The sequence below is a fragment of the Exophiala bonariae genome (assembly GCF_035927105.1).
Source record: "Exophiala bonariae strain CCFEE 5792 chromosome Unknown scaffold_1, whole genome shotgun sequence".
Lineage (NCBI taxonomy): Eukaryota > Fungi > Ascomycota > Eurotiomycetes > Chaetothyriales > Herpotrichiellaceae > Exophiala > Exophiala bonariae.
This window is the reverse complement of record NW_027042476.1, coordinates 890399-904785: the sequence shown is the minus strand read 5'-3', so window position 1 is coordinate 904785 and position 14387 is coordinate 890399. Positions and strand designations below refer to the sequence as shown.

General features: G+C 49.9%; 6 protein-coding genes across 6 annotated transcripts; 3 read left to right on the top strand and 3 right to left on the bottom strand.

Annotated features, from left to right (window-relative positions):
- Positions 1 to 76: 76 nt before the first annotated feature.
- On the top strand, positions 77 to 1479 carry LTR84_000323 (uncharacterized protein; the record flags this gene model as incomplete). Its single annotated transcript, XM_064843954.1, has 2 exons — positions 77 to 370; positions 427 to 1479. The coding sequence occupies 2 exons, from the start codon at positions 77 to 79 to the stop codon at positions 1477 to 1479; spliced, it is 1347 nt and encodes a 448-aa protein (XP_064711814.1).
- Positions 1480 to 1845: 366 nt separating this feature from the next.
- Positions 1846 to 3712, bottom strand: LTR84_000322 (uncharacterized protein; the record flags this gene model as incomplete). Its single annotated transcript, XM_064843953.1, has 3 exons — positions 1846 to 2747; positions 2806 to 3362; positions 3414 to 3712. 3 exons carry the CDS (start codon positions 3710 to 3712, stop codon positions 1846 to 1848), a joined length of 1758 nt encoding a protein of 585 aa, XP_064711813.1.
- A 1134-nt stretch (positions 3713 to 4846) lies between these two features.
- LTR84_000321 (uncharacterized protein) lies at positions 4847 to 7170 on the top strand (the record flags this gene model as incomplete). Its single annotated transcript, XM_064843952.1, has 10 exons — positions 4847 to 4936; positions 5000 to 5189; positions 5249 to 5342; positions 5398 to 5749; positions 5810 to 5866; positions 5919 to 6142; positions 6205 to 6517; positions 6575 to 6699; positions 6755 to 6861; positions 6932 to 7170. The coding sequence occupies 10 exons, from the start codon at positions 4847 to 4849 to the stop codon at positions 7168 to 7170; spliced, it is 1791 nt and encodes a 596-aa protein (XP_064711812.1).
- A 1600-nt stretch (positions 7171 to 8770) lies between these two features.
- Positions 8771 to 9277, bottom strand: LTR84_000320 (uncharacterized protein; the record flags this gene model as incomplete). Its single annotated transcript, XM_064843951.1, has 1 exon — positions 8771 to 9277. One exon carries the CDS (start codon positions 9275 to 9277, stop codon positions 8771 to 8773), a length of 507 nt encoding a protein of 168 aa, XP_064711811.1.
- A 1036-nt stretch (positions 9278 to 10313) lies between these two features.
- On the bottom strand, positions 10314 to 11435 carry LTR84_000319 (uncharacterized protein; the record flags this gene model as incomplete). The annotated part of the gene is made up of 1 exon (XM_064843950.1): positions 10314 to 11435. One exon carries the CDS (start codon positions 11433 to 11435, stop codon positions 10314 to 10316), a length of 1122 nt encoding a protein of 373 aa, XP_064711810.1.
- Positions 11436 to 12585: 1150 nt separating this feature from the next.
- Positions 12586 to 13828, top strand: VPS74 (Vacuolar protein sorting-associated protein 74; the record flags this gene model as incomplete). Its single annotated transcript, XM_064843949.1, has 4 exons — positions 12586 to 12867; positions 12924 to 13170; positions 13232 to 13725; positions 13778 to 13828. 4 exons carry the CDS (start codon positions 12586 to 12588, stop codon positions 13826 to 13828), a joined length of 1074 nt encoding a protein of 357 aa, XP_064711809.1.
- Positions 13829 to 14387: the final 559 nt, after the last annotated feature.

The following is a 14387-nucleotide window of genomic DNA, read 5'->3' as shown; positions in this document are numbered from 1 at the left end:
GGAAACTCGATTTCACCTGCACCCCTCGCTGACAGTATTGTCAAATCCTCAATCATCTAACCACACTATTGCCAAGATGGCCATAGCAGCGACTATTCCTCCTCCGTCTGCGGACTGGAAAGGAGACAGTGAAGCCAACCCTCACTTCAAGTCTCTAGGAAAACTTTCATCTCCAATCAATCGAAAAATCGAGCCTTACGGTGCACAATTTCTGGCCTATGCACGCCGCAAGCGCCATGGTCGCACTTTCTCTGAAGATGACCGTATTCAGGCTCTCTCCAAGGTCAAGAAGTCAGAGGATGACGACGATGGGGAGATCAGTGAGCCTGAAGATCCTATGATGCTGGCTCGAGATGCCAAAGACTGGAAGGTTTGTCCTCACTCTACTCTTCATCCCCACAATCCCATGACTGACAATTTCATAAGGGACAAGATCACTATGCCGTGCTTGGTCTATCGAAATACCGATACAAAGCCACCGACGAACAGATCAAGAAGGCCCACCGCAAGAAGGTCCTGAAGCATCACCCTGACAAGAAAGCAGCCGCCGGCCATGCCGACGAGAACGACTCTTTCTTCAAGTGCATCCAGCGCGCCCACGAGATTCTCACCGACCCCGTGAAACGCAGACAGTTCGACTCGGTGGATGAAGAAGCCGACGTTGCACCCCCGACAAAGAAGGACATCACAAAGCCCAGCGCTTTCTACAAGAAGTGGAATGCAGTCTTCCAGAGCGAAGCACGCTTCAGCAAGAAAACCCCTGTCCCAGTCATCGGCGACGACAACAGCACAAAAGAAGACGTCGAAGAGTTCTACGACTTCTGGTATAACTTCGACTCGTGGCGCACATTCGAGTACCTCGATGAAGACGTCCCCGACGACAACGAGGGTCGCGACCACAAACGACATATCGAGAAGAAGAACGCCAACGCTCGTCGAAAGCGCAAGTCCGAGGACATCGCGCGCCTGCGCAAACTCGTCGACGACTGTCTCGGCATGGACGACCGGATCAAGAAGTTCCGACAGGCGGCGAACGCAAATAAGAATAAGAAGCGGCTGGAGAAGGAAGCCGCCGCGAAGCGCGAGGCCGAGGAGAAAGCCAAGGCTGCCGAGGAGGCAGAACGCAAGAAGAAGGAGGACGAGGAGCGCTCCAAGGCCGAGAAGGAGCAAGGTAAGAAGGCCAAGGAGGCCGCAAAGAATGCTGTGAAGAAGAACAAGCGTGTCGTCAAGGGCAGTGTCAAGGACGTCAATTACTTTGCGGACGGTGCTGAAGCCAGCCCCAAGCAGATCGACGAGGTTCTGGACGATGTCGACAAGGTCTTGGGTAACATCGATGCCGACGAGTTAGCGGATATGGTCGCGAAGTTGAACGTCGCGGGCAAGGACGCTTCCAAAGTCAAGCAGACTTTCAGCGCCAGTGCTGGTGCTTTGGTTGGTGCCGGCAAGTTGAAGGAGGCAGACCTAAAGGTCTTCAAGTGATCTTACCACCTCGCATCTTACGGTCCTTATTCATTGACACTCTGATGCACTGTAATAATACAGTTGTATCCTGGTGACGGTCTTTCTTACCTCTCTTGAAGTTTTAGCGATCAATAGACTGACTGCCTGGCACGACCCGAACTTGCAACACGAGGCGTGATGTGTTTCGTACTCAGAAATGAATCATTCTATTTATGATCGGACACTTATCTCCATTACATCATTGCCGTGCAGTCTACACTTGACGTTACTGACATTGTACAGATATGTATATTAAAATTAAGGGTATCTTAAGAGATTCAGCACCTGGTTTGAAATCATGAAGCATGTGTATTAGGAACCAATCGCCACTTCCCCGTGGGCTTGCTAAGCTCTCTGGTCATCCAACTCCAACTCAGCTGTCGGCACACGCCGATATACAAAGGTCGCCATCTCAAAATACGGCTGCTGGGTATAACATTCCTTCCGCACATCATCAATCTTAGTCCACCAGTCTCGCTTGAGTCCTTCGAGCTGCGACTCGGCGAATGAGGTAACACTCTGTTTGCGCGTCGGCTCCGACAAGAACGAAGAGTACAAGCGTTCATAGAAGTTCCAGCCGGCTCGAGATGCCGCCAGGTGGTGTGGCTCTGCACTCGTCGTGGCACCCGCTGTGCGAATCTCGGAGACTTCGGTGATTCGACCGAGGCCGGGACGGTCGGTTGGCAAGGCTGAAGTGTATGATGGTCGTCTCTTGTGAGTGTGGCCCCTGGTGCTGACTGCTGATTCAGCCTTTTTATTTGCGTTGCCCAGTGCAGGCATGCATGGGAATTCAATGCGCTCGATCAGTTCCTGGCAGAAGCGTCCGTCTTCGTCCACCCATGAAGGCAGCAACAAACTTGGTTGGTGAACCATGAATTTTCGCAGGACATTCATGTTCAGGTTTTGATGTGTCCAGTAGTCCAACAGTGGACCTGCACGTTGAGGTAGAGCGTCCATGATGGAGACGATGAGCAGTCCCCCTGGTGCGAGTACCCGGGAGATTTCCTCGATGAGGACAGGCCATAATGTGCATTTGATTGATTCGAACAGATGATGTGCGATGACGACGTTGTCGAAGATGGCATCGACGTAATCCAGGCGAGGAAACTCAGACCATTGTTCTAGCAAGACGTTCGGAGGTAGTCCCCAGCTCGATGACGCTAGGTCAAAGGGGAGATCTCGAAAGCCTACACTGTGAACAACAGTGTCGGTGTACTTGGTGCCGAGATACCAGCTTTCAGGGCAGCCTGTATGGACCAAAAATCAGCACCATGTCCCTGAAGACAAAGCGTCGGTTGTACTTACCTCTGACCGTACCCAGATGCAGAATATTGGCTCCATGAAAAGTCTCCTTATCTGCACTGTTTAACCCGGCAGGAACTGGAAAGATACCTTCGGTGGGCAGTTGTCGATTGGAAAGCTTCTGGGCCCGCACCAGCGCCCAGATCGTCGTCTCATAGTCGAACTCGTGCATCATTTCCTCATCGTCGTCGTCTGCTGGCCAACGCTCGGCGAGCCTGATGCAAGCAGTCTCATCAGTTGCCTTCTCAATCTTCTTGAGAGAGCGTTGGAAGCGCTTCCATGGGTTTGGACCGCTCGAAGTATTTGTTATACCCGTGTGAACCGACACTGGTCTTTCGACATCTAAGACTGGCAGAGAAGTCGGGCGGGAAGATGCGACTGAGGTATGAGAGGGCGCCGGTGGTCTGCTGCTACTCGCTGAGACGATATAATTCCATTCTCCAGTTGATCTAGAGGCAACATCCGAAGCCTTTGAATGGCCCGAGTGGCTCGCGAATGGGTTGACAGCAGACTCGATGGCCGATTCCTGCAGCCTTCTCTCCCTTGTCTTTGGTCTGTTGCTATTCGGTCATCAATTACCAAAATCTCCTACGTATGAACACAGAGCTTACCTAGACGATGATGGGCCACTCTTGAAGCTGAAATAGTCACGTACACTGCCGTTCTTGTTTTCTGGACTGTCCGCTGATCTCTGAGAGCTGGGACTGATCACAGATGTTCTCGACGACCTGCCAGATAGTGGGGGACTAAAGGCAAATGAATGAGTATCTGGGGTGTGCCCCGATATCGAGATATTGCTGAGAGTATCATTGACACTATCAACGACCTCTTTCGCTTCCTTGTTCTTCCGAGCACGTCGCTCTCCTACCTTCTCGGCATCTAGAGGGTCTTTGCAGGAAACGTTGAACATGCTGAGCGACAAAGTTCGGCGAAGAATTACGACTCAGGGACCTTTCAGGGCACCTTCTTGATAGTTGAATGAAATGCTGAATGACTCCTGAACTCGGAAGTCGTGCCTCGCATGGGCATGGATGCGTTCAGACGCAAAGTTCAACGGACGACTCACACCACTGAAGCTGAAGATTAGGCATGTTCTCGTGTTTTCATTTCATCAACCATGCAAAGGGCTAGATTCGTCTGAAGGCTTGACGATAGTGATGAGAGAACAAGCCACATGGCAAAGTTCTTCGAGTTGGAAGATGATCCGATTGGATTTCGTTCAAGCTCGGCTAGATTCTCGAGGCGAGAAAAGAAGCCGCCAACTTACAGGTTGACTCGTTAGGTGGTGCTTTCGAGACAGAAAGTCCATCATAGGCTATTTCCGACCTTCATGGTCAAGGATGAAGTCAGGACGACCGAATTCCAAACCAGGTCAACGTCCATTTTCAGCTGCGCCCAACACTCTGGCTCAGGAACCGGAGATGCATGAATTATGTCAAACCATGTGTGTGGCGTCCAACGGGAACTTTGATATGACAACCCCTGGCTTCCCCATGTTTGCAATCATTGGAACCTTGCCCGTTTTGATTGGGGCATGTTCGTAATCGCTTGTGCTCGAGTCTAGACCTCAGCCACCTCTTCGATCCACTGTTCGCACGGTCCAACGATTATGACAGCTGTCAGGCACGAACATGCACGAACATGCCGACTAAACACGACACGATATTCAGGAACCGAACTCTACGGACTATGACGGCGGGCCCTGGCGTTTCTTGTCTTCAATCAAAGCGTGCAAAAGCCCTGCGTAAAGTTTTGGGAAGAAAATTTCCTCCGAAACATGCATCTCATTGATGCTTGACTCACTAAGCATGTGGTGGAGATTTCGCGCGTCCAGGGACTTCAGGCCGGAGAAGCTGCACGAGGGAAATGGATTCGAGCGAGGGGAGGCCCCTCCCAAAAGTCCCTCGCTTAAGTATATCTGTTGTCGTTGAATAGTTCAAAATGCCATTGTTATTGCAAGTGTTGCTCAATCTTTCACTGCTCGGTGATACAACACAGTGTCTCTTACTGGCCTTGAACATCAACACCAACCCTTTCTTCCAAGATGGGTATCTCAGCTATCATTGAGAACCTCAACCGTTCCATTGCCAGGACTACCTTCGGAAGGGTCTTCCGGCTTGAGGGGAGCGGTCATGTAAGTTGAGCGGATCTTCAATTCTCCCAACGATGCCCTCAATGCTCACATCCTGTCTCATAGGCGAAAGAAATCAAGGGAGCCAAGTTCACAGTCGAACTTGGTGCTGGCTTTACCACGTTCATGACCATGTGTTACATTATCAGTGTCAACGCCTCAATCTTGTCACAGACTGGTGGCACTTGTGTATGTAACGGAGGCGAGGCAGATCCTATTTGCAAAGAAAACTTGGAATACACTGTCTGCGTTCAAGGTAAGAAGGGCTCAGTTTTATTCTTGGCTTACGTGATGAAAATACTGATATCGTCCCAGGCATTCAGCGTGACTTGGTCACGGCCACAGCAGCTATTGCAGCGCTCTCGTCGTTCGTCTTTGGTTTCTTGACCAATATGCCAGTTTGTCTTGCGTAGGAGTCCTATCCCAAGTGGTAGATATCCCATTACTGATAGCTATTTTCACAGACCTGGCATGGGCTTGAATGCCTATTTCACATACCAAGTTGTTGGCTTCCATGGCTCTGGCACCGTCCCCTACAGACTTGCACTGACGGCAGTCTTCGTCGAAGGACTCATCTTTGTGTTCCTCGCCTTGACGGGCATGCGTCAATGGCTCGTTAAGCTGGTTCCATCATCCCTGAAGATAGCTGCCACATCTGGCATCGGACTCTTCCTCGCGCTAATCGGCCTATCTTCTACCGGGGGTGTTGGCCTCATCACAGGCTCAGCAAATCATCCTACAGACTTGGGTGGCTGCCCTGCTCAGTATATGGATGAATTCGGAGCATGTACAAGTCACAAGATGCTCAGCCCAACTGTGAGTCCCCTCTCACTTCCAGCTTCAAGTGATGTTGTACTCATCACTGACAACATCCAGGTTTGGATTGGTATCTGCTGTGGTGGATTCGTCAGCGCTCTGTTGATGATGTACAAGGTATGTTGCAATTATGTCTCATACCAATACTTTGGAACTAATCAGAAACCAGGTCCGGGGAGCTATCTTCTATGGCATTGCAATTGTTTCAATCATGTCATGGCCTCGGAATTCTTCCTTCACTTACTTCCCTCATACACCTGAAGGAGATGATCGCTTCAACTTCTTCAAGAATGTCGTCGGTTTCCATGCGATCAAGGATACTCTCGTCGCCCAAGAGTGGGATCTTTCAGGCACTACTGGCGCCCATTTCGCACTTGCACTATTCACATTCCTGTAAGTGATCATCCATTGTCAGTCTACGATGGGAAGCAGTATTCTTAACACAATGCATGCAGATATGTTGACATCTTGGATGCAACTGGCACACTATACTCCATGGCTCGCTTCGCAGGGGTTGTGGATCCTACCGACGGTTCTTTCCCTCGCTCGACAGTTGCGTTCTGCACTGACGCCATATGCATCTCGATCGGATCTTTGTTTGGAAGCTCACCTGTAACCACGTTCGTTGAGTCTGGTGCAGGCATAGCTGAGGGTGGCCGAACTGGCTTGACTGCCATGACAACAGGCTTGTTCTTCTTCATCTCATTGTTCTTTGCTCCCATCTTTTCCAACATCCCTACATGGGCTACAGGCTGTGCATTGGTTTTGGTAAGTATCCTCCGATCACATCATCACGACCACTTTCATGCTAATAGGAGAACGTAGATTGGCTGTCTCATGCTTCGTTCCATGGTTGAAGTGAACTGGGCATATGCTGGAGATGCTCTTCCTGCCGCAGTCACACTGCTCTTCATCCCATTCAGTTATTCAGTCGCATATGGTTTAATCGCGTAAGTCCCCATAACAACCTTGCGTTTTGATGCATCACAAATTGACTCTTCGCAGTGGTGTCATGACATACGTTGTCCTCAATGGGGTCACATCCCTTGTGAAGCTAGCCACCGGAGGAAGACTGGTCCCTGGTGATTACGAGCAGCGTGAATATTGGACCTGTGAGATTGCCCTTTTCCCCTCTTCTCTCTTCTACATCAGCACATGCTAACAAAACTATTTCCAACTTAGATAAACTCCGTGGCAAGAACGCCCCGTGGTTCCTTCGTGCCTCAAAGTGGAGCTATCAAAGCTTCTGGCATCAACAAAGCACACCGGCTGAGGCTGCCAACAAGTCGGACTCGGCAAGTGAAAACGAAACAAGCAGCACAGTGCGGATCACAGAGTTGTCGAAACAAGACACCCGCACTCCATCGAGACGCGATATTGAATCAGCTGATCGGTCGCGGGAAGTTTCGCATTTCGAATAGATCGACCGAGCTGAGTTGGGCTCCACCTCCAGACTCTCTTGTAAATTTACTCTTGTAAGGTTGATACCCGGCTCGCCTTGAGATGTGACTGGCAAAGCACCGCAAATCTACCACTCCAGGAATGTCAAAGGGGTCTTCTCATGTTTGTGTTATTACTATCTAGCCAGATTGCTCACATCAATGAAAGATATTTGGTTGAATATCATGATACGCTTTTTCCTTGTGGCACACCGCAGATTCAACTCCACATGGGCGACCCTCATGCTTCATCATCCACTAGTCTGCCCAATGTCTAGGTTTCGCAAGGCCGGCTAGTTCTCCAGACTTCAAGATTTCGTCTTGTGCTAGAGAGGCGCTCTCGTAGTGACTTGATATATGTGTCTCTGATGAGTTTTCAATCCCTTCAACATCGCCAAAACCAAGTTCTCTTGCTTGAGGCTCTGTACTAATCCAACGCCATCTCTACTGAGGCCATGATCGTCCCTATTGACAAACAGCCTTCCAAGTCGGGTGACAATGCCAATGACATCGGAATGCAACCTCATTTGGAAATCATAAACGTGAGGATGACGCCGTCTACTCAAAAACCATCCACATCAGAGGTGGGACGTGACAGAACCGTCCTTTCTGTATACACGCCGTTCATCATCTGCAGTCAGCAAACAAGAGCGAACTCCTGACAGCGTATAACATAGGATCGTCCGACGTCCAACCCTCCCCCATCGCCCAAACAATCAGGATCCTCCATATTCCTAGCCCTAAACTGCGTCCTGCTGTTGCGTGGAAGAGAAATTGTTGGCGCGGTGGTGTCTACCAGGCTCTGCATTAGGGATCCCTGGTGATGCTCTCTCACAGGATTGGAATTTTTGTTGCGTATCACGAATGCACTTGATTATTCAGTTAGACGATCGATGATCAGAGCTGATGTACTTGCAGGAAAATTCGTTGGAGGAGAAGTTGCGCAGTTTAGGATACAGTTAGAAAGAGAGCTCAGTAGTTTTATAGTATAATGATTTAATATTCAAAGTTATGAGGTTCTCTGTGAGAAGGCTAATATGCAGTAACAGCTTAAAGGGCAATGGTGATAGGCACCAGAACGCCAGATGCATCGCTTCGTCCCATATGCTTCCCAAAATCCAATTCTACGCCGATGAAAATGCCACACATCTCATGTCGTATGAGCTGGCCCAGTGGCTCAAGGCCCATTGAATTGTCTCCATTTCGTCCTCTCCTTGATTCTCCGGCCCCGAGACATTTTTCACCGTCTCAAGGGCTCAACTCAGGCAGCAGCATCGTATCTCCAATCCAGGTCCCTCTCAATCGCATGTTCAACACAGCGGGGCGCTTTCAAGCAAGCCCATCTATGAGGCGAAGAGTCTCTGGAGAGAGATCGGGTGACCTAAAGGAAAGGGAGGAGGGGATAAGGAGGATGATAACAAAAAAGATAATTTCAGCTTCGCTTCGTACCCAACGCCTGCTCAGCCAACACACACAAACCCCATTGGAATTTTTCCCTTGTTTCCTTCCTCTCGAAATAATCGTCGAGGAAGGGCACACGTCGAAAAAAACCCCTCTCGTGGAAATTGAATGAAACGAAACTTTACTTCTTCATCATGGAGGAGACCTGGTTGAAGATACCGCTGCCGCCGGCGCCGGATTGGGTCTTGTTCTTGTTCTTCCTGCCTTTCTTCGCATAGTCTTCGGTCAAGGATCCGAGAATTGCACCGCCCAAGGCGCCCAACACGCCGTGGCCGCGGGCCTTGTGCCCAGCATAAGCACCCGCGGCACCACCAGTCACCGCGCCCAGGAGGCCGCGGTCGGTTGTTGTGCCATCCGCGTTGACAGGGGTGCCGGACTGGTTGTAGTACGAGTCATTGGCAGGTATTTGTGATTGATAGTAGGATGATGATGCGGGTGGTTGTTGTTGGTATTGATAAGAGTTGTAACTTTGGTCTGTTTGTTGGTATGCGCCATACGAATTATTCGCGTTGTAGAGCTGTTGTGGCTGAGAGAAGCCGGATGATGGGTATGTGGATTGGTATTGGCTGTTGCCGTAGCCGTTGCCGTAGTTGTTGGAAGGGTAGTGAGAATCGTAGGGGCCAGACATTGTCGTTCGAATTGGTTAAGATGGTGGTTTGGGAAAGATGAGAATTGGTCGTTTTGTGTGAGGATTGTGTATATTCGAGCCTTGTCCTTGACCAATGATGGTTGATGATGAATATGGAAGTATGACTCACTGAAGAGAAGGAACGGGAGTATATATACTTGGGGGTTTACCTGTCTTTGAGGGGTGCCTATCCCAGAGCATCAAATGCCGCGTACTGGAAGTGTGGCGTTCCGATAGGGAGTATTCCACAGCCCAGTGACTTTGAGGAACATGACAGCTGAGTACGGAGTCAACGACATTAACCATCCGCACTAATTCCATGTTTGCCGCAAATACGACCAAGATACTCGATCATTATGTGGAAACAAACAGTCGAAGTTCGTGGAAAGTTGGATTAGCGAAGGGGATTGTGGCAGCAGCTAGCGATGCTGATTGGTGGCTTGGCATTTATGTGGCGCGGTGAGGCGCAGCAAGGCTGTGTTGGCAGTTGCATGACCATTCATCAACCCCAGAATTCGTCATTCCTATTCCACTTCCAAGGACGCCCGAGGGTTCTCAAGTTCATCCACAAAGTAGACGAGATTTGTGATTCGTCATACCGCTTATTCGAAGCCTCGAGACGCAGGTACCCCAATATCCGAGTCTGCATGGTCGCGTGTTCTGCAAGGCTAACGGTCTGCAAACCACTAGCCATTTAAGACTAGAAAATGCGAGGGTCAAAAATACTGCCTCGCCATGATAAGCATGCCTTCGGCTTACTGGCAGATCACAGTCGACCTGCCTCGGTAATACTATGGCACTCAAGTTTGGATATAAGTTTTTCCGGTAACATAACAACCTGACAAGTTACTAGCTGATATGCTTTACGGCGGCGTCGTCGTCGTCAGCTCTCGAGAGAGACTTGAGCTGTGTCGACAATAATGGTCAGCAGTATTTCTTATCGAACAATGAATTCCTTGATGTCAAACTTTTGTGCTGCAAGTTAAGCCTGAAACATTGGCCCAAACACAAATCCCTATAGTAAAAGTGCCTTCCCCTATTCTCTAACAGTATCCAGTGGACTATGCGGGAATGGATCGCCGTTCGCACTGTCCTCGCTCAACCAGGGTCTCAGTCGGGTCTCGTCCTTGCCCATCTCTAGTCCGATTTTGTTGCTGTCAGGAACACGAAGCCCCAACAACCTTTCGGCGTTTTTGTATGCAATACTGGCGAAATCTTCATCATTGATCATGCCGCTTTCCCGTAGGGCAGAAATGAAGCGAAGACCTTCCTGATTGCTGCAGAAAGGATAGTCGACACTATAGAGTACCTTATCTGCACAGCACATGTGTATCAAGCACGACATTGGGGCCATACTGAACATTCCGCTCGTTGTTACGTAGATGTTCTCATGCCAGACCTGTAAAAGATGCCTCTGAGGACGCGTGGCCGCTGGCCAAGTCTTTTGGATCAGTCGGTGTTGGCGTTCCAGAGTGTATGGGAGGTGCTCGCCCATGTGACCTAGAATGAGTTTCAGTCGCGGATGCTTATCGAAGAGACCTGAGGCGAACAGCTTCAACACGTGTAGGGCGACTTCGGAGTGCCAGCCAAAACCGAAGTTCGCAAGGAAATCGGACACCGCAGGTGGATAGTTCCCATGGTATGCGGAGGACTGGTCCAGCACATGTGGTGCGCCATGGAGATACACGGGTACACCGAGTTGCTCGTGGGCCGCAAAAATAGGCCAGAAGAACTCGTCGTCGTAGTATTTATCGTTGGTTGTGTTGTCAATTAGCGAGCCAACGAAATGGAGGTCTTCAACACATCGCTTCAATTCTTTGGCCGCGGCGTCTGGGTACGCTGTTGGTAGCATTGCGAAGGCAGCAAAGCGGGTTGGGTCAGGAGAATTTTGAATGGCATCGTACAGTTCATTATTTGTGGCGGTACAGATCTCGGGTGGAATTGCAAGAGTATTTGGCCTGTGCGAGATGACTTGGATGCTCACTTTGCCATTATTCATTGATGCCAGTCGCTTAGGGCCGAGTTCGAGTAATTTCGACATAATGTCCATGACTTTTTCAGGTATGACTTGTTCCTGGCCCTGGGAAACATAGTAATCCGTGATGGTTTTGGAAACAAAATGCTCTTCAAGTGTTATGAGCGGAATCTTGGTGGCCATGTTGTCGGAGCGGTCCAGGTGTGTCGTTGGTTTATCTTGATTTTCGGATATGTCTATCCGGTTGAGATGAACACTTTCGCCAGTAAGGGGTAATTCGAGGATATTTACTAGGAACCCTGTCGGTGCGTGACCCTGAAAGTTTTGAGATGCCTAGTTATATAAAATGACTTTTGCCTCTTTGATTGTGATTACAGTAAGCAACACAATCTTCTGGTGGGATGAGAAGACCAGGTTGTGTATACAGCTGAATGGGGTCAACGGTTTCCAACCACCTGCATCCCGCAAGCGTTCCGGATCCAATGAAACGGCAGAATGGGTGTGACGACATGCTCAAAAAGCCCGGGCAGCGAGGGGCTTCGCACATAACTCACTCTTGATTCCATCAACTGCGGAGGTGGCGAGGCCGGAAGCAGTGTGGCTCGGATGTGGTATGATACGAGAAACCCATGCCTGCTGCTGAAGATCCAGGCGATTGGTAGAATAGCATGACCTTATGGCACGGAGGGGTGAGTCTGGCTTACGTTCTGAGGAGGGCCGGCAGCTGTCGGCTTAAATGCTCTCACCTGGGTACTGACGCGTAGGTCACCCTGAAGAGGATCTTGTTCTTTTGATGAGACTACAACCAGGTTGACATCGATCAGAACTTTGGTTGATGTGTTGATACTTACTCGTAGGTAGATAAGGTTGATATACAGATGGATGGCCAGATCTCCTTTAGGCGACAGAGGTACCCACTCAGTGTCTTTAGGGGGTTCGTTAGGGGCTGGCAGGCCCCAAGTACAAAAGTCGACTTCTCATGCCTGTGCCTCCTTCCTCCAAACCGGCCTTGGCGCGTCTACAGTCGCCCGAATGTCCTAAAAGAGACGTAGCCTGCAATAAAGTCGTCGCCAAATCAACAGGTTCGTGAGAACAGACATGAAAGTCCAAACTTAACAATATCCTTCCTCCCCACCACTCGTTGGCCCTTCTATTGTCACCATTATCTCTGCCAGGAATACTGCCAAACGGCCCGCAGTTGCAGCTGCCACCCTGCACCATCCCCGGTCAGCCCTCCTCGAAAGCGCACGAGACATCCATTCTCCTTACCCCTTCTCGACACCCGGTCCTCATCTACATCACCCTTTTTCAGTGAGGCACTGACTTCACTCTGATGGCCTCCCAAGGAGGCCTCACGCGGCGGCGTGGTGGTGGTGGTGGTGGTGGTGGTGCAAACGGCCCCAATGCCGAAGACGAATCATCCTCAAGCCGTGTTACTTCCCCTGCGCCTAAAGCCTATAATGATCGGTCTCCCGAGACCGCGTATGAGAGTGGTGAGAATGGCCACAAAATTGCCTACGACCCCAGAGATATTAGTGAGAGTGAAGAGCGGAGTAAACAGCCAAAATTGACCTTGATGGAGGACATACTGCTACTTGGTCTGAAGGACAAACAGGTACGAGAGTGCAGCTCAAAGACATGTGGACTGTTTTGACACCTTCTCGATCGCAGGGATACTTGTCCTTTTGGAACGATAACATTTCATATGCTCTACGAGGCTGCATCGTGATTGAGCTTGCCTTTCGTGGTCGAATCAGTATGCAGAACGACTCAGCCAGACGACGGTTTCCTTTGGCCGATCGCATAATTGAAGTCATCGATGACACCCTTACTGGAGAAGTTCTACTCGACGAAGCCCTCAAAATGATGAAATCAAGTGAGAAGATGAGTGTGAGCTCCTGGATTGACCTTATGAGTGGTGAGCAGTTCCCCCTACCACGCCTTCGAGCTTCAGCCTAAGCTAACTTTTTGGTATACAGGCGAGACGTGGAACTTGATGAAAATCGGTTATCAATTGAAACAAGTCCGAGAGCGACTTGCAAAGGGTCTGGTCGACAAAGGCATTCTTCGAACCGAAAAGCGTAACTTCCTGCTATTCGACATGGCCACTCATCCCGTGGTTGATGCTGCTGCAAAGGACGAGATCCGCAAGCGAGTTCGGAACGTCTGCTCAAATCGTACCGTCGTTCTCCCCCCATCCCAGTTTCTTCCTGCAGAACTAGACTTCCGAATGCTACGGACAGTCAGCATGGTCTGCGCTTCCTACGCGGCCAATGTTCTGGAGAATGCACTTGTCACGATGAGTCATGAGGCACGGGAAAGAGCATTTGCACAGGTTGACGAACTACTTGCGGAATACAGCCAGTGGCCATTTGCCAAGAGAGCCGGTGGAGGCCAGGGCATCGGTGCTAACATAGGCCAGGTGATTGCCGATGAAGTGGAGAAGAACAAGGATAAGGAATTACAGCTTGAGGTAAGCCGATATGATTTCGATCTCTGTGTAACAAGCTGACTCGTGGAAACAGGTTGTGGCCGCTTGCCTCAGTGTATTCACCCGCCTTGACTCCTTGCTATGAGCTGACCGTTTGACCATGATTGGGGAGCGTTTCTCAGAGGAGGGCACCTTCAAATGTGGATTCCAGCTCCTTTCGCCCCACAAAGATTGCGGCGACAACGACTGATTGTCGAAGCAGCAAACATCCAGGGTTTCTATTTTCGACCATGGGATCACTATTTTTCAAGTAGCTTCCGGCGTGTTTGGGGACAACAGGAGAAATACCATGTTGCCTAGTCATTCAAAGACAGCATAATTCCCTGGGGCAACTAGTTTCTTCTTTTTAGACAATCGTGTTCACAATTCTTAAAGTGCCTCGTCTCAAGTCGCGACTCGTACTCTCTTAATAACTTTATCTTGGTGGAAGGTTTGGCTTTCGCCCCTTCCAGTCTCCAGTCGCTCGTCGCCTCAAAAAGGATAGGTGGAAAGAACGGCTCAACAGTAGGATCGCAGATGTGTCAATTGTCTATGGGACAACTGGGTCACTGATGGCATGCTTAGAGATCTTTCACGTTGGATGCCCACGAATTATGTGTCTATTCGCAAGTATGTTTGCGACATACATCCAGCTATATATCGTA